The sequence below is a fragment of the Lepus europaeus genome, chromosome 13 (assembly GCF_033115175.1).
Source record: "Lepus europaeus isolate LE1 chromosome 13, mLepTim1.pri, whole genome shotgun sequence".
NCBI classification, from domain to species: Eukaryota; Metazoa; Chordata; class Mammalia; order Lagomorpha; family Leporidae; genus Lepus; species Lepus europaeus.
The window spans coordinates 20,818,521-20,835,957 of record NC_084839.1 but is presented as its reverse complement, the minus strand read 5'-3'; the positions used below and the strand labels follow the sequence as shown (position 1 = coordinate 20,835,957).

At 59.4% G+C, this 17,437-nt stretch overlaps 1 protein-coding gene across 2 annotated transcripts in view; it reads right to left on the bottom strand.

Moving 5' to 3' along the window:
* Positions 1–17,437, bottom strand: part of KLHL29 (kelch like family member 29) — a 280,541-nt gene that overhangs the window by 17,578 nt on the left and 245,526 nt on the right. For both annotated transcript variants that reach the window (XM_062209026.1, XM_062209025.1), the window contains exon 6: positions 2,436–2,574. In XM_062209026.1, the coding sequence (XP_062065010.1) occupies positions 2,436–2,574 (139 nt within the window). The remainder of the gene's footprint in view (positions 1–2,435; positions 2,575–17,437) is intronic.

The window sequence follows — 17,437 nt, the reverse complement described above, 5'->3', positions numbered from 1 at the left end:
AGATCCCGCTGGTGCCTAAACCTCAGCTGTCCCGAGGGCTCCCAGGAGGGGCGGCCACACTGGGGTTAGGACTGGCCAGGCCGGCATGCCGGGGCTGGCTCCAGGCTGCAGGTGGGAAGGAGGCCGGCTTCATTCTCCAGGCCTGGGGTCGGCCACGCTCGCCCTGGACAGGTCAGTGCTGGTCCCATGTGGGGAGGTGCCAGGACACCCCCATTCCACGATCGGCCTTCCCTGTCCCCTCCGAGAGCACAGCCGAGGCCACTTCTCCCCTCTGGACCATTCCAGCCGCTGCACATTAGGTCTGCTGGGCCACAGGGGTGAAGGGGGCAGAAATGACACAGTGACAGTGTCAGCTGCTCTCTGAACGTGAGAAGCTGAAATTCCTGACCCTTGCACGTGGCCAGGAAGGCCGACATCTCCCTGTAAGGCCTGGGCTTTCCTCTTGGCACCTGCCTGCTACCAGCTACATCAGCGGAGCCGAGTGCCTGGCAGTCACCACGAGGGGAGGGCTGCAAACTCACACCGTGCCCTTGGGCGGCAGGGTGCCCCCAGCCTGGCGTCAGCCCAGGGACCCTCCTGTGGTCTGCGGGCCCCCAGCTCTAAACCCCAGACTTCTGGGTTCTGACCCTCTACCTGCCTCCTACTGTGCATCGCGGTGTACACGCCAACTGCGCAGTGGGTCACCTTCCCCGCCCTCCTGCCTGTGGCCTCGGGCGCTTCGCCTCCTTGGCCAGCAGCTCGCACTAGGGAAGCCTCTGCAGGCCAGCCCTGCCACCCACTGACCGTCACCCTAGGGTGTCAGAGCTGGGAGGGGACCTCATGTGAACCCACCTCCTGGTTTACAGATGAGAAAACCTGAGGCCTGAGAGGGAGGACATGGCCAGCCTGAGGCCATCGGACAAGTGGCAGAGTTGGGGTCGAGCTGAGGTCTCCAAGGGGGTGCCCTCTGCCCTCCAGCGGCTGCCTGGCACATCCCACTGTGCTCCCACCTCCAGGGGCACCCTCTCCTAGCTGCACCTGCCTCACACAGGCCCTGACTGTCCCTGTCCCCACACCCTTGTCGGAAGCCTGTCCAGGCAGCCTTCAACCCCCTGGGTTCCTGCTTAGTAGAGTCCTCTTCCCTGGGGTATGCAAGAGTCTGGCTGAGAGTGGGGGAGGGTCCCAAAGGCAGTCAAGGGGCCTCCGGGGTTCCAGCCCAGGCCAGGGCTGTTCCTGCTGCCCCTTCTGCACTCCGCAGCTCGCCTGGAGCGAGGCCCCAGGCCCCGGGGCACTCCTCTGCGGCAGGATTGGCCAAGGATGGCAGCAGGGAGGAGCCGCGGCACCACCCCTTCCCTCTAGACCTCACTCTCCTAACACAGAGAGCCCAAGCGCTGCCTACGAGCTGGGAAGTCCCAGGGAGCCCGGCCCCTCCTGCGTGGCTGAGGGCCTCCCACGCCAGGCAGCCCCATTCTACGCCAAAGGACACAACGGATCGGGAAGGAGGTAGCAGCCAGGGTGCCGTCCTGAAACAGAACACAGTGACTGGGGGGTTAGTCGGCAAGTCCGCACACGGCACTGGGCGGCCAGCACAGGTCCTGTCCTCCCACTCTGAGCTCGGGCCCGGCTCGGCGTCCGCCCCGGAGAGGCTGCAAGGCAAAATGAGCAGCGGATTAATCTGCTGATGGGGGGAGAAGCGTGAGCGGTCCCCAGGCTGCCCCTCGGCTGCGCGCCCTCACTAAGGAGCTTGGAGGGGGCCCTGACTGCTTTGCAAGGGTAGGAAGCAGACGAATTAAAAAACTCAACATAATGGAAAAGAAAGAAAGAAAGATGCTCAAGCGCTACTGAGACTCACTCAGGTGGGAAAGGCCGGGCCCAGGGCTGAAGGGGGGTCGGGGGCTGCGGGCTACCGTGTTTAGGACACACCTGGTCCCCGCTTGGACAGCGCCGGCCTAGGCCCAGCGCACACGTGGACGAGGCCTCGCCTGGAGTCTCTGCTCCCTGACTTGGAGTGGGGAGGGGCCCCTCAGCGGGGCTGGCCTGGCTAATGAGGTGTCCTGGCTGGAAGTTCACCGGCAGTGGCAGTGGCGGTGGTGCTGGGAGCCCGTGCTGGCCCAGTGAGGGGCTGTGTGCCATGGTTCCTTGAGCAGAGGTTGCTGTGTTCCTAATCTCAGGGCGGGCAGGGCAGGTGGGATTCTGGGGGCGCGGCTGCGGGGGGGGGGGGGGGGACGGGGACGTGGGGCCCTGGCCACCGGCCGGGGCAGGCCGGCAGGGGGCAGTGGTTGTTCTGAGGCTGAGTGTGAGGGGGCTTGGGGAGGAGGGGAGCAGGAGGAGAGATGGCTACTGGCTCTGTGACAGGGAGTCACGCTTCAGGCACCTGCAAGAGAGGGGAAGAGAAAAGCGACACAAAAGCATCCTACAAAGGAACAGACCCGAGCACAGCTGGAAGGAAGGCAAACCTTTGAATCAGGTCCTTGAAATACAAGCTGCAGGAAGCTAGAACATTTTGGTGGACTTCAAACTCTCTGCCTTCAACAACAAGTTTCAGGTCTGTGAAGGCTCTGGCTCTGCGCTGCTGGTTCAGCTCCTTCAACATTTCTGCAGAACACAGAAGACAGACAGGGCCACGTCCCCATTAAGAGTTTTCTTGTATTTTTTTTTAATTAAAAAAATATTTTTCAAGAAGTAGAGAAATCGGAAATACTTGATACTGTTTTCTTGGCAAGACTGGCTCAACACGGACACTCAAAAGAAGTCACAAACATAGGTGGGAACAAGCAGCCACGGGGAGGGGCTACACAGTCAGAGGAATCAAAAAACAAAAACAAAAAAACCAGAAACCAAAAGCCACCCCCCACGGAAAAACAAAACAAAACAAAAACAAAACAAAACAAACAAACAAACAAAAAAAAACCCAAGTACAATAAAAAAAATGAACCCCAGAAATCAAAAGGCAGGGGGAAAGAGTCCCAGTCTGACAATCGGAAACGTGGAGGATACGTTATCACAGACAACTAAAGCTGCCCTGTAAGCGTGAAACAGGTTCTCCAAGTGCCAATGGCGCAATGCATCGGGTACCAAGTAAAGCATGGCATTGTGGTGTAGCGTGGGCTGGGTACGGTCCAGAGGAGTAAAACCACAAAACCTGCAAAAACAGCATCCCTGCTGTTAGACACTCAGAGCCGTGGCGTGGGGCGAGCTGCCCCCGGGGCAGCTGAGTGGGGGCCAGGCACACACCTCCTTCCAAATCATACTTCCGGGCACTTCCGGAGGAGCAAGCAAGCAAGGGACGGGACTCTCTACACCCCTTCCTGTTCCCGGGACTCCCACCCTGGCCTGGGCTCAGCCCTGTGGAGCCTGGTTTGCAGCCCTTGAGGGTCCCAGGAAGTGGTCTCCGGGGCCTCCCCACCCTGGCGTGCACCTACCTTTGCCTGGTGTCTTGGCCACCTGGGGCTGGCATAGACAGTGCCCAGGCCTGTGGGCTCCGGACCTGGGGATGTCAGAAGCTTCTCCCAGACCCACCCCGAGGTTTAGAAGGGAGAAGGAAGGAAGAGCCTGCCCGTGACCTGGAACCTTGTTTAGCTTCACTTGTAACAGGTAGGGTCTCAGGTGACCAAAGCTGCCCCCAGCCTTGCCTCACCTGCCTGCCCCAGGACCTGCTGGACAAGGCCTACCCTCAGCACTCCTGGTATCAGGCCAGAATGACCTTGACTGTCAGCAGCAGGGCTATCTCCTACCATAGGTGAGTGGAGAGGGCGGCCTGCAGAGCTGAGCCTGGCCCTCCCGGAGCCCTGCCATCACCCCACGCCTCCAGGTCTACGCTGATCCTCAGCCACTGTTCTAGAATCACCCCCGGCATGCCCTGACCAGTCATCTGTCCATGTGGCCTAGTGTCAGCCAGCCTGCCAAGTCTCCCTGCTGGGTTTGCCTCTGACGCCTGGATGTCCTTGGCTAAGCCCTTGAACCTGGGCTCCTGGTGAAAGTCAGATGACCAAGCTAGGACTGGGGCTGGAAAGGGGCTTGGTGGGCCTTGGCTGTGGCTCTGGGCTTGCTGAAGACCCAGGAGGATCCCTGAGGACAAGGCCACCCAGGGACTGAGGTGTGGGCCCTGGCCAGGGGCCAGGCTGGAGGACAGATGCCGGCTGGCACACAGGCTGGGGAGGGGCAACAGGGATTCCCAGGGGCCAGCAGGCTGGACCTCAGGAGCCTCGCCATGGTAGATGGAGCTTAATCCTGGGGGCACCACGGAGACGTGGGAGATGTGGCCTTCTGATGAAATCACACAGAGCCGGGATGGGGAGTGATTCAGGAGTCTGGATGGGAGGCAGGAAAGCAAATGCAAAACAGCTTGGCCTCGGGGCCCCTCTGGAGTGCGAACCTGAACTTGGCCTCCCATCAGGCACGTGTGCTTAGGAAAGAAAAGAATCAACGTCTCCAGAGGCTGAGTCTCCTCACCGAAAGCTAAATGAGGTAGCATGGGCTAAGCACAAGCCTGGCATGCCGGCAGCACCCCACTGGAGGCCAACTCGAGTGGGTGGTAGTGGTGGTGACCTTCGCCTGACCCCAGTGAGGCGTGAAAACGCCAGAACTTCAAGAGAAGGAAAAGAAAGAGATGGACACAGGTGTGGACGCGGTGGCCCTGGGCGCCAGAACAGGCAGGGCGGGGCGTGTGTGCGACATCCAGGAAGGGGGAGAGAGGAGTTTAGTTTTGGGTGGGTCTGTGGGAGGCCAGGGGAGGGGGAGCAGGTGGGGCACAGAAGCCTGGGCTGGAGACGAAGCTGTGAGGGCCACAGAGGCACAGGGCACGGACAGCACGACAATGGACGGCACTGTGCAGGGACGGGCACGGCGGAACCGCTGTGCCCACACCACACACGTCAACGCCAGTCAGAGCCAGCAGCTGGCTCCATCCCTGGGTCGTTCATTTCCCTTGTGGAGCTGGCTGCTCGTCACTCATCCCTCAAGGCCACGCCAGGTGCTACTTGGTCCCAGGCCCTGCGCCTCCTGCCCCCGCTGCCCTCGCTGTACCCTGTGCCCTCCGCCTCCCTTTGAAGGCCCCCACAGCAGCAGTCCGCATTTGCTTCCTTGGAGTGCTCTATGTGTTGTAATCATTTATTTACATGCCTGCCTCCCGCGGCCGGCTGTTTTATTTATATTTTCATCTGCAACGCCCAGCACGGGGCCTGGCATATGCATAGGCATAGCCAGCGTGGTGGCTGCAGAGTTCTTGCAGCTTCCCCGGTGGAGGGGTGGGCGTCTTCTCCCTGCCCTTTGACTCCTGGCTCACCTTTGATTCGCTCTGGGGTGCAGAACATGGTGGGAATGGCTTTGTGCCCGCATAGCCCTGGCTTCAGGGAGTGTTGCTGGCTTCTGTTCACATCCCAAGGACCCTGCCACCCACCGCCACGTGGAGGAGTCGGGGCTGGCCTGGTGCAGGGTGAGAGGCCGTGTGGAGTAGAGCGAGCCATCCTGTGGGTGGCCACTGCCCGTATCAGCCCATCCCACAGCCAGGCCAGCTGAGCCCACCCCAGTTAGCAAGCTGGAAGCATGATTGGAAGCCACTACGTTTTAGAACTATTTGTTACGCAGTGAGGTCTGACCGAGACAGAAAGGAGGCATAAACGCTCAGAGCACGTCCCCATGCCAGCTTCTCCTTTGCTAGTTCCGTCTGAAACTACTTCTGTTTAAAAGCATCGTGGATGGGGCCGCTGCTGTGGCATAGTGGATTAAGCCTCCGCCTGCAGCACTGGCGTCCCAAATGGGTGCCAGTTCGTGTCCTGGCTGCTCCACTTCCTATCCAGCTCCCTGCTGGTAGTCTGGAAAAGCAGTGGAAGATGGCTCAGGTGCTTGGGCCCCTGCACCCATGTGGGAGACCCAGAGGAAACTCCTGGCTCCTGGCTTTGGATTGGCCCAGCTCAGGCTATTTCTGCCATTTGGGAAGTGAACCAGTGTATGGAAGACCTCTCTGCTTCTCCCTCTCTCCATCTGTAGCTCTGCCACTCAAATAAATAAAGAAGTCTTCAAAAATATAAAGCACTGTGGTACAATTCAAGGGCATGGGTCAGGAATGTCAAGTGCATTCACAAGGTCGGCCAACCATCACAGCACCTATCTCCAGGGCTCTCTTCATCTTGCAAAACTGAAACCCTGTCGTAATTAAACAACTCCTGTTCCCCCCTTTTCCCAGCCCCTGGCCGCCACCACTGCACTGTCCGTCTCCTCTGGGGCCCACGTGGGACTGGAATCACACACGCTCGTCCTCCCGGGACTGCCTTACTTCCTCACGCAGGAAGTCCTCACCGTCCACCCACACGGTGGCCTGAACACAATTCCGTCTTTCAAAGGCCGACTAGCGACGCGGCTTTCACAGATGCTGCATTTTGCTGCTGCTGGCCATCTGGGCTGCTTCCACGTTTTGGTCATGAGCAAGCCTTCTGCTGGGAGGTTCCTGCGTGCACCCGACCCCCAGCCCCAGCCCGTTCTGGAGGGGTTGGTGTGCAATGGCTGGCCGGACCCTGTGAGCAAGGAACGGGGACGCCGAGGCCGGCCTGTGGGACCGCGAGCTTTGTTCCTGGGGGAGCGAGGCCACAGACGGCGCTGAGATGGGAGATGAAGTTGTAGCCAAACTCGTGCATATTTTTCACCAAACGACACACGTTATTTGTCAGAGACTAATGGGCCGGTTCCCGCAGGACTGGAAGGGCTGTCTGGGGTGGTAATAAAGAGGAAGAGGTGGCAAATATTAAAAGGCGCAGGATTTCAGTGGCTCCGCGGCAGACAAGTCCATTAAATCAGAGCCCCCAGAAAGGTTGGACGGCCAAATAATTTTTTTTTTTTTCAGAGCCTGGCTAGGTGATAAATGCTCTCGATCCCATTGGTATTTATGACACATATTTGATAAAGGACCTGAAAAAATTATAAACTCAGAGCAGTCGGGAAATCGACGGAGAAAGCCCAGCGAAGACTGAGTCCCACTAGCCCAGAGGGTAATTCATCTGGGAGCAGGCCGCCGGACGTGCGCTGACACCGCAGGGACAAATGGGGTCTTTGTGAACACAGCCTCCTGTGGCTGCCGAGCAAGGCTGTGGCCACAGGGCCCCGCCGCTGCTCTCCGCCCGCCCCCACCTGGCGCTCCCTCCTGATTAGGTGCCTGTCTCTCCTCCTGGTTCTTTGCTGAGCAGGCTCCAGCTTCCAGGTAAGGCACAATCAAAGTATCTGTGGGCTGCACCTGCCGCCTTCCGGCCCAGGTGGTTCACCAGATGCCCCATGCAAGCCCTCCAGCTCCTCTTAGAGAGGAAAGCGTGAGAGACCAACTTCCTGCCTGGACCTATGGCTTTAGTGGGCTGGTCTCCCTGTGTCCGTTACCCAAATGGAAATCCCTGCCCTTTACCGAGAGGAAACAAAAGCCCTACAGGGAGCCCCACCGCTCACCAGCTGCCTTTCCCTAGCTGTCCACGCTGGGTGATGAGAGCCATTTTCCCAGCAGTGGATTCTGGCACCAAAGTCCTCACTGTGTCTCCAGCCCCAGCCCAGGGCTGCACACCTGGATCATCCACGTGTGTTGCTGCGCGGCCCTTGAGGTTACTTTCCAGTGGGAAAGTTCTCATGCCCTTTAAGATGACCAGGAAACGCAGGGCGCAGAAGCAAACGCACACGAGGTACATGTACTCCCAGGGCTGCCCAGCTAGGGCCCCAGTGTGCTCTTACTGGGCTCCCTCTGTGCAAGGCTCTGGACCACGAGATGAACCTGGTTTCCATCTTCAAGCTCAGTCTGATGGGGGAGTGGACACAGACCATTTCAGCTGCTCAGCATCAGAACCCTGCCCCCCCCCACTCTTGGGGAGAATCCTGAGATGGGTGGGGCCCTGTCCCCATGGGAGCCCAGGGGAGGTGGCTCCCTGGTAGCTGGTGTGGAACCCTGAGGCCTGAGCTCAGCCAGCTGGGTGCTCAGGCCTTGGACATGGACATCCCAGGAAGGAGATCAGAGACAGAGCTGACTGAGGTGAATATGGCGAACTTAGGAGGCTGCAGGGCCTGCCCAGGGCACTGGGGGAACACAGGTATGCCAGTGGATGAGAGATGGTCCACAGGGATGGGAGGGCTTGGGAGGTGGGTGGGACCCGTTAGACAGGAGCGGCTTTTGGCAGCAGCCTGTGTGTGCAAAGGCCCACAGCCACACACGAACACATTCCAGGGGCAATCTGCGGGGGGGCGGGGGGGGCCCTGGAGTTAGGGGTAGGGGTAGGCAGGCTCCATAAGCCGTGATAAGGCACCTGCGGATCTGGAGTCTGAGAAGGGAGGGAAGAGGTCTCCCGGATTCCCTGGGATACAGAGGGTGGAGAGAAGGGCCCTGCCATGGAGGCTGCTGCTGTTGGGTGGGTGAATACATTGATGGTGGTCGGGGGAGGGGGTGGCTGGAGGAAGTGGAGGGGCTCTGAGCTCTGTTGGGGAGGCCGAGCTGTGAGATTGCAGGTTACCCCGAGGGTTGGGGTTGAGGGAGGAGTCCCTGAACCTGGCACCTCAGCGTTCCCCACCTCTGGGCAGGGCATGGGGTTCAGAAACAATGCACCGGCTACCTACCCTTCTCCTGGGTGTGCCCACAACAGGGTGGGGCCCAGGCCTTGGTGCTCAGGCTGGGGGGCACAGAGGGCCTTCTTGGGACGAGGAGCCACAGGCCCGTGCTGGACCCTCAGCCTTGCTCACCTTCCACCTCTATTACCACCATTTAGAGGCAAGATATCAGATTTCCAAATACACACAGGCCTGAGCTGGGATGGTTTGGCTCAGGATTGTGACTTTTTGATGGTACTTGAAATTTTGAGGTTTGACCTTTCCCAGGGCTGGGGGTGTGCAGCGTGACCTTCCCTGCGGGGGTCGCCACCAGGGGCCACCACAGTGGTGTGCATGTTGCTAGGTGAGGGCGCTGGGCAGGCTGGGTGCATTAAGTGCACGTCTGGCTTAGGGACGGGCTTCCTGGGAACTGATCCCGTGGCAAGTTTATTTCCTATCAGACTCAGGGATGTAGGAAGAGCGGAGAACTGCACGTGCCTCCAGGCAGATTTCTCAAGATATCTTCCCCAAGAAGGCACAGCGAGGAGCTGATGCGGCCACCACACCCTCCTGCACAGCCCCGCTCCCAGATGGAGCAGAGGGCACAGGTGCAGAGCCTGAAACCTGCCTCTGTGCACATCTGGGTTCTGCACATGTGGCGGAAGTGGCTGGTGGGCAGCCCTGGGCAGGAGAGGGCCACAGGAAGCTCAGCCTCCCCAGGGTGGCCGGGCTCTTCACCCTCCTCCATGCCAAGACCCTGGTAGACCTGCCCCCACCCAGGGTTCCTGGGACACGTGGGTGAGACAACTGTTTGTGCCATAGTTGGAAGGGGCCCCCAGGCCTTTGCACTCAATGCTGCAGACCCGAGCGTAGGACGTGCTTTGGAAATGGAAGAGCACCAGGGCCCTGGCGCAGGACCTGGTATTCTCCAGCAAGAGACAAAGAGCCCCACGTCCACAGATGCAACCCTGGAGCCTCCATTCTCACGTGCCGTGCTCCATAAAACCTCACCATGCGAGATTCTCCCTGGGGACTTAATTAATCCCACAGAGATGTGTCCAGCTGGGGCTCCGGGACAATCAGTCCCCTGCCCCAGGTGACGGACAGCTCAGAGAGGGGGTGGGAAGAGGGGCTGGGGAAGGGCAGCAGAGGGGGAACAGGCAGAGGAGAGAGGGTGGAGAGAGGGGAGGGAACAGCCACAGGTCTCCTCCACTGGCTTTAGCAAAAGCCATTATTTCCCAAGAATTCTGAGAGCCACAGTCCAGCAAATAAATCAATAGTTTTAAAGGATTTGCAAGAATTAGTGAACCAGAGCTGGGAGTACAATCAGTTCAGTTACCCAGGTAAAGAGGGAAATGAAACGGAAACCCCAGATGCCAGGGGCTAATGGCATCTCAGAGCACCACGAATCCATTCGAGGGAGAATTTGCAGCCCGGGGAGGATGAGGAGTTCGGAGGCAGGCGAGGAGAAAGCCCGTGTGTGTGTGTGCGTGTGTGTGTGTCTTGTGCAGCCTCCCTCGAGGAGTCCCCGGCTCTCCATCTGTGCCCAACCCCCCACCCCTGCCAGTCCTGTCTGTACCAGCTCTGGGCAGCACACCTGCCTCCTGCGATTCAGAGAGGCGAATGCCTGGGGGTCCTTTCTAGTTTCTAATATACTAATGATGTTTTATGATCACACAGGTCATTGCCACGGTCATTAAAGGGAAGTTAGGAAATCCTGCTCAGTTCAGCAGAGGGAGGGGTTGCACCCTCCAGGTGCTCAGGCCCCAGCTGCAGGCCCTGCATGGGGTTAGAGGTCATGGGTGCCTTCAAGTACCTGCGCCAGCCCTGGCAAGAGCTGGGGGGAACCATGGCCCCCAGCAAGGAGCCAGCCTTTCACCCTGCCTGGGCTACACCCCTCTCTCTCTGCCCTGTATACCTGACATAGGGACCAGCACACACTCTGCCCATCAGATGGGTGGGCAGAGTCCCCAGGGTGCCCCAGCCTGGGGGAGGGACCCCAGGAAGGGGTCCCTCTGCTGACTCTCCCTGTCTTCCCATCCCTCGCGACCATGCTTTCTTGTCTCCCAGCATCCTGTGCCATCCCTTCCTCCTGGCTATGTGACTTTGCCTGCCCAATTCTGTTTTCTGGCTAGACAGACAAGCTCCGGTGGGTAGGGATGGCACCTCTCATTCCCAGTATGCCAGAGCCAGACAGCTCTCACACCGGGAGCTGGCCCAGGTGTGGCTCTAGAGGGCGCCCATGCACCTGTGCCTCCAGACACAGGAAGGAGAGACCTATGCGGGCACACGGGCCTGTGCTCCTTAACCCCCTGCGTTGATTTCCCCGACACGGGACATTTGCTGTCCCTGTGATTTCAGCCGAGCTTCTGGACTTAACGTGTCACTTCCCTGCAGGTATTTGGCTTGACAGGTATTTTTTCTTGGGAAGCTGAGCTTGCCAAGACTCGAGAATAAAACCATAGTCCCATATTCATGAATACATCGATACAGTTCCCCAAGTGCCCAGTGCTGTCCTGCACTGCCAGGGTCCAGCCTGTGTGTTTGGATGTGGCCCTGCTCCTGGGGGACCTCTGGGTGCCAGCCCCTGGGCTCAGACACTGACTAGGAGTGGCTGAGGGGTGCACAAATGCTGGAAGGCCGAGCCCCACCTCACTGGTCAGGCTGTGTCCAGCAGGGTCGCCAGCACTCGGGGAGCACCGCTGTGTGCTGGGCCCTGGGCGAGGTGGGAGGAGACAGCACGACCTGGCAGTTTGGCTCTGTGCTCCTGAGCTCCCTGGCTTTGACAGGTGGTTACACACCCGCTGGGGCTGGGGTGCGGGCACAGCAGGTACATTAGTCAGCTTGCCATTGCTTTCACCAAAATGCCAAGTGGAGCGATGCGGTGCATTCCAGCTTACAGTTTGGAGGTTTGCAGTCCGAGGTTGAGCTGGCGGCCCCATGGGTCTGACATCTGACGGAGACAGTGTGCACGGCGGGGACCATCACGTGGCGAGGTGAGAAGCACACACGGAAACTGTGCTGAACTCAGCTTAAATAACCAGCCCTCTGGCTAGCAGGACCTTCTGGGGGCACGCCCCAGTGACCTAAAGACCGCCCACTGGGCTCTCCTTCTAAAGGCCATAATCAGATCAAGTCTCTACCCTTAATCCACGAACCATTAGCATAAGACTGTGGGGCCAAATCTCCAATGCGGGTCTTTGAGGGGCATCGCAGCTATTACCCAAACCGTAACAGGAAGTGAGGGGGCAGCAGGAAGTCCGGAGAGGAGCCCAGCAGCCCTGCCACCTTGTCCAGGCTGCTCCCTCCACCTGGAATCCCCTTGGCCTCCTCCAGTGCCCGCCCACTCTGGGAGACCAGGTTCTGTGCTGCCCTCTGCTCCTCCGCCCTTGGTCCACCCCTCTGCCAAGTCCGTTGCTGAGTGAGTGCATGACCTTGACCGAAAGGGAAAGGAAGTGGAATCCTTGCTGGCCCTAGGGTCTTGAGATGCGGTGGCCACTTTGGGGTGGGGGTGGTCTGGGCAGCTGTGATCACACAGAATCTGGCAGAAGGCTTTCCTGGACTCCAGCCACAGCCACCTGCCCAGGCCCAGGGATGGGGGAGGCACGGCTCAGCCTGATCCAGGAGCTGTCCTTGTCCCCATGGGCCAGGGCCTTCCTGCCCAGCTCTCCTTCAGTGGTCACCAATGATGTCCGCCTTGGGCCAAAACTCCTCTTAGAAGCAGAGACCCTCCGGGCTCCCTGGAGCTTCCAGCCCTGCTCTCTCTCAGGGTCAGGGTTGCCTCTGGTGGGCGGAGGTGGGGGGAATGGACTGAGAGCCCCTGAGCGGGTTTGCTGGAGTGGCAGTGGGGGTTAGGCACATCTGAGGCCTGGATCGTTAGGGGCTGTAGTCAGGCCACGGGGCAGGCTGGGGAGAAAAAAAGGATGCCCCCAGCACAGCTGACCTGGGTATTAGTGGGGTCTGCACACCAAAGGGGCTCCTGAGGGTCCCAGGATGAACCCAGCAATCCCAGCAAAGGTGGATCTGGGAGCACAGTGGGCCCGGCTTCCTTAGCTGCCACCGGAAGTGGCCCCTCGGCTCTCATACATTCCCCCCGGCCTCCTGGAGCTCCTAAAACCAGAACTTCCCTCCCGGCTTGACTTCTGCAGCCAGGGTCTGGCCGTTCTCTGACCCCGTAATCCAGATCTGCAGGGCCTGCCCTGAGCCTCGTCCCATTCATGGTGGGCACTTGGAAGTGCAGGAGTGGGCCTGGAGCCGTACTAAGGAAAGTACTCCAAAGTAGAGCCTGCATCTGACAGGTCCTTGTGCCCCAGCGTCCGGCATCGCTGGGGCCTCGCACAGGCTTCAGGTAAGCTTTAGCGGAGGGCTGGAGGGAACAGAAAAGTGGCTGCTGGATTGGAGAAGATGTCGTGGAGAAGGCACGGGAGCTAGCAGCCGTGGAGGAAGCTGTCCAGGGGCCAGGGCACAGGCGTAGGGAATCGCAAGCGGGACCATGGACGCTGAGTCTGCAGTGGGTGACAGGTAGAGGAAAGTGCGGAGCCCTGGGGACCAGCCCTACTTGAATGCATTTCCAGACACTCAGCATTCCGCTCCCCAGACAGCTAAGCCTGGGAGCCCCAGCACTCTATGCTCTCTGGGCCTGGAGACAGGTGCGCAGGGCTGGGCAGGCTTCGCTGCGCACAAGCTCACCCTCCCAGGCTTCTGCACAGCAGTGTGGTCACCTGCCTGCAGGTCACCTTGAAGGCGAACTAACCACGGCCACAGATCAGACGGAACAGGCCCCGCAGGCAGGCAGCAGGCACCACCCTCTAGTCCCAGGGTCCTTGGGCTGACTCCCAGCAGGAGGAGCAGCCAGGGCCCTGGATCCTCATGTCTGCAGCGGTGGTGAGGATGGGGGGCAGGGCGACCGAGCGCTCACCGTGTGTTAGCAGGGCAGTGCCCCTCAGCACCTCGGTACAGGCAAGCATCTGAATGCTCGTGAACACGAGGACCGTGTGGCCTCAGCGGGAGGCTGGTGCCGGTTCCCTCTGACACAGGCCTGTCCAGTCTGCGGCCCTGGTTCTCAGCCTGCACTGGGCTCATCTGAAACCTTGAGCTGAAGCCCGGACTGCACCCAAGTTTCTGATTCTCTAGTAGGGGGTGGGGGAGAGTAGTGAGCCAGGCCCCAAGTTATCCCTAGAGCTCTCCAGAAGATTCTAACGTACAGCAAGACTTGGGAACCTCTAGGCTCATGCCCAGGTGCTGCTGTTGGTTTTGCCTTTTGGTTCTCACTCCCAAGGTGTCCAGTTTTTTTGTTTTTTGTTTTTCATTCAGAGCTCAAAGAAATTTACTGGAAAAAATAAAATAAAATTAAGGAACAACAGCTCAAAGAGCCAGCAATTTATGCAAATGAATGCAAATAAATACAAACTTCTATACATATGTTTATGCAAATATTCTTGTGGTCCTTGCAAATCACTCACCCACCTGCAAGCAGCCGCCCCCGATTTCTTGGTGAGAACTCCGGGCAGGGTGCCTGGGTTAATGACAGGTGCTATCGGGATCTTCCAGAACAACATTTCTATTAGCAAACTCATTCCAGAAGGCCCCCAAGGATGCTCACCAGAGCCTGGCTCTGCCCACCACGCTTCCTCCACACCCCTGCTCAGGCCTGAGGGCTCACCGAAGGCCACAGGCCAGGGAGGGATCAGGAGCTGCAGGCCAGCAGGCATTGGAGATCAGGAAGAAAAAGGGGCACTAGCAATAGCCGGGGGCCAGAGGACAGCTCTGCCCATGGAGGGCGGGGCTGCCCCAGTGCTGTACCTGTCTAGGTGGGCCTGCGTGGGCCCAGACACTTGACCCTTTTGGACAGGATGCCCCGCACGTGCTGCTTGTTGGGTTAGAAATCAGGAGACACTGGACTTCGGGAAAACACTTGCCCTGTCGAGATCAGAGATTGGAGCCCCCGTGTATGTTTCCTCCATGGCTGCCACGCCTGCGTCCAGCGCTCATGGGCCACTCCTCCCAGGCCTGGCGACCAGCCGTGGCCTCCACCACTTCAGGATACTCCTGCTCTGTTGAGGCACAAGCTCTGTAACCTGCTGGCTCCAGCCCTGGTCCCTTCCCCAAGGCTCCCCGCCTGCCAGGGTGATCTGAGGCTGAGCACCCAGCCCCGGGTGCTGCCCCTGGTTGCTGGGGTTGGGACGCGACTCTGAGCTCTGCCAGCGCACTGTGGAATCTCTTAGCCTGCCTTTGACGGCCCTTGGAATAGCGCGGGCAGCTTCTTATCTGGGCAGATGCTGCACTGGCGGGGAGACACCCTGGCCACCTGGGGGGCTGCAGGGAACTGGACTGTGGCCCGCGGGGGCAGGGAGCGGGCTGTTAGGCAAGGAGGCGGTCGTTCCGTACAGTCTGGGTGACTATGGCGGGAATGCGGGTTCCTTCACAACACCTCTGCCTCGCTGTCCTCCCCGGTTCCCTTGGGACTTCACGTACAACTTGGGGTGCTGGAGGCACGGCCTGGCCCCGCTGTGGTGCTCGCCTCCAGGTGGATAAGGCTAGACAGTGCCTCCCCAGACCCAGGGCCCAGCCCACAGTGGGAAAGGCCCCCTAGGAGAAAAGAGAAATTGACCTGAGCGTAGCCCACAACTCTGGGCAGCACTGGCCACTGGTGTGGGGTCCCAGGCCCTTCAGGCTGTGTGTGACAAGGGACACACTTTGGAGGAGAAGGGGAGTGACAGCTCCCGAGCCTCCCTGGCTGGTTGGCTGTGGGTTCGGCCAAGGCGCCCAATGTCTGTCCCAGACAGGCTGTGCCCTCCCCACAGGCTGGCCTCATGAAGGCTCCCCTCCTCTGGGCGGGGAACTGGCGGGCAAATCCTTCTCTGGTGAGTGAACTCACCCGAGGAGGCTGGCCACTCCCTCCTCCTAGCCCTGAGGTTAAGTGTTGCTGGGGACCGTTTACCATCTGGCGGTCACTCCAGGTCTGGAATTCAGAGCTCAGACCGGCCCACAACTCAGAGCCTAGAGAGCAGAAGAAACTCAGAATTCACATCGAGAGCCCAGAGCCCCAGCAGAGCCCAGAGCCCCAGCCACGGTCCAATCCAGGTTCCTAAGCAGACACCTGGAGCTCAGACCACTGGACAGGACCCCAGACCTCTCCTAGGCTCTGTGCGTGCTGGGAAGTTCCTCGCAGCCCTCTGATTGGCACCTGCCAGTGCAGGGTATTAATTATGGTCAGCGTTTTCCAGCAGGCAATAAAAAGCCTTTTAGAACGTTCCGATGGGAGGTGATTAACTCTATTAAGTGGCGGTATGGATCTTTCTATCTGTTGCTTTCATAAACATAGTTGTAGGCAGAATGTTTTATTATGGACATAAAAATGTCCCACATTACAATGCATAAGCATATACTGATGTTGTATTTCTTTACGGGGCTCCGCGCCCCGGTCCCCAACCACTCCGAAAAGAAACTACACGTCTTAATAATTTATGCTCCAAGTTTTCACCAGGATTATCAATGGCAGCGCTGCAGCTTTCTCTGTCGGCAACACAATAGATCATAGTAAAAATGCACCGACAGGCGATGTGTTCGTTTGATTTTTTCCACCTGAATCAGCAGCCCGAATTCCAGACACAGCAGTTTGGGGCAAGCAGCACACTGAAGAATTTAAGCCTAAGCATTTAATCTGTTCTTTCCATAAATTTCTGCTGCTTGTGCTTTATAATGATTCTACCAGAGGAAGTTTATTTATATCGCAGATTTTCAACATCAGCACATTGAGTTCACCACGGCAATCGCTCAGTCAATAGCTTACAGCCATGTATAATATCACTCCGGAAATCAAAAGCCCATTTGAAGAAGAGAAGGCTCAGATTAAAGTCACTTTAAGACATCAATAACTCGGAGCCGGCTGAGGAGAAGTTATAAATACCAGCGCGCGCCTATGCAAATAAGCCTGGCGGACGCACCGCCTCCGCGCGCGGGGACCCCCGGACGGCGCGTTCCCCGGCGCCACGTGACGGCGGCGCCCGGCGGGGCGGGCCCCGGGCGGCGCGCTCCTCGTGACGTCACCGCGCGCGGGGCCCCGCCCCTGAGGTGGCCCCGCCCCTGCCTGAGCCGAGCTCCCGGCGCCTGCGCAGCCGCCGCCGCCGCCGCCACCGCCCCCGAGGTCCGCGTGTGAGGGCCTGGCCGGGACGAGGACATCCCGAGGCCCTGAGGCGCGCGCGTGGCCGGTGCTGGCCAAGGGGCGCTTTCACAACATCCGCGCCGGCTCGCAGCAGCCATCTGACTCCCCAGCGTCCGGCCCTGCTTCTCGTCCCCGAAGAGCCGACGCCTAGTTCGCGTGCGTCACCGCCGGCGCCAAGACCCGCGCACGACCCGCAGTACCGTGCTGCGACGGGTGTTCCCGCCGTCCGGATGAGAACGCCGAGAACCGGAGACAGCCATGAGCTCAGTCAGGCCCTGTTCGCCTCCACCCTCTGCGTTTAGGGTTTGAAGGCACCGCGTGTCACTGCTTCCTGTTTCGCCTGGACACCTTCCGCAGGGCAGGGCCGAGGCGTAGGGGTCCCCGGGGAAGGGCAGGCCCAGGTCCAAGGAGCACCTGATGTGGTCCTGATGTGGAGGGGCTGTTGGGAGCTCTGGAAGAGGGCAGAGGCTGGTGGGAGGGCCCAAGGCACTGCTCCCAGTGGCCTGGGCTCTGTACTGGAGGTGGTGAGGACACCCCAGGCTTTTGGGTGGCCGCTGAACTCAACTGCGGAACACAGAAATTGCAATTCTAGAAGTTGCCGAGGCCTCACATGGCGCCGGGCTTATCTTGGCCAAAGTCCCCTGCAGTGGCAGCAGGAGACAGGGCTGGTCACTGCTCAGGGGCATGACAAGCACAGAGCCAGGAGCCATCCGGGAGCAAAGTCCTCCAAGGGTAAGACGGCGAGAG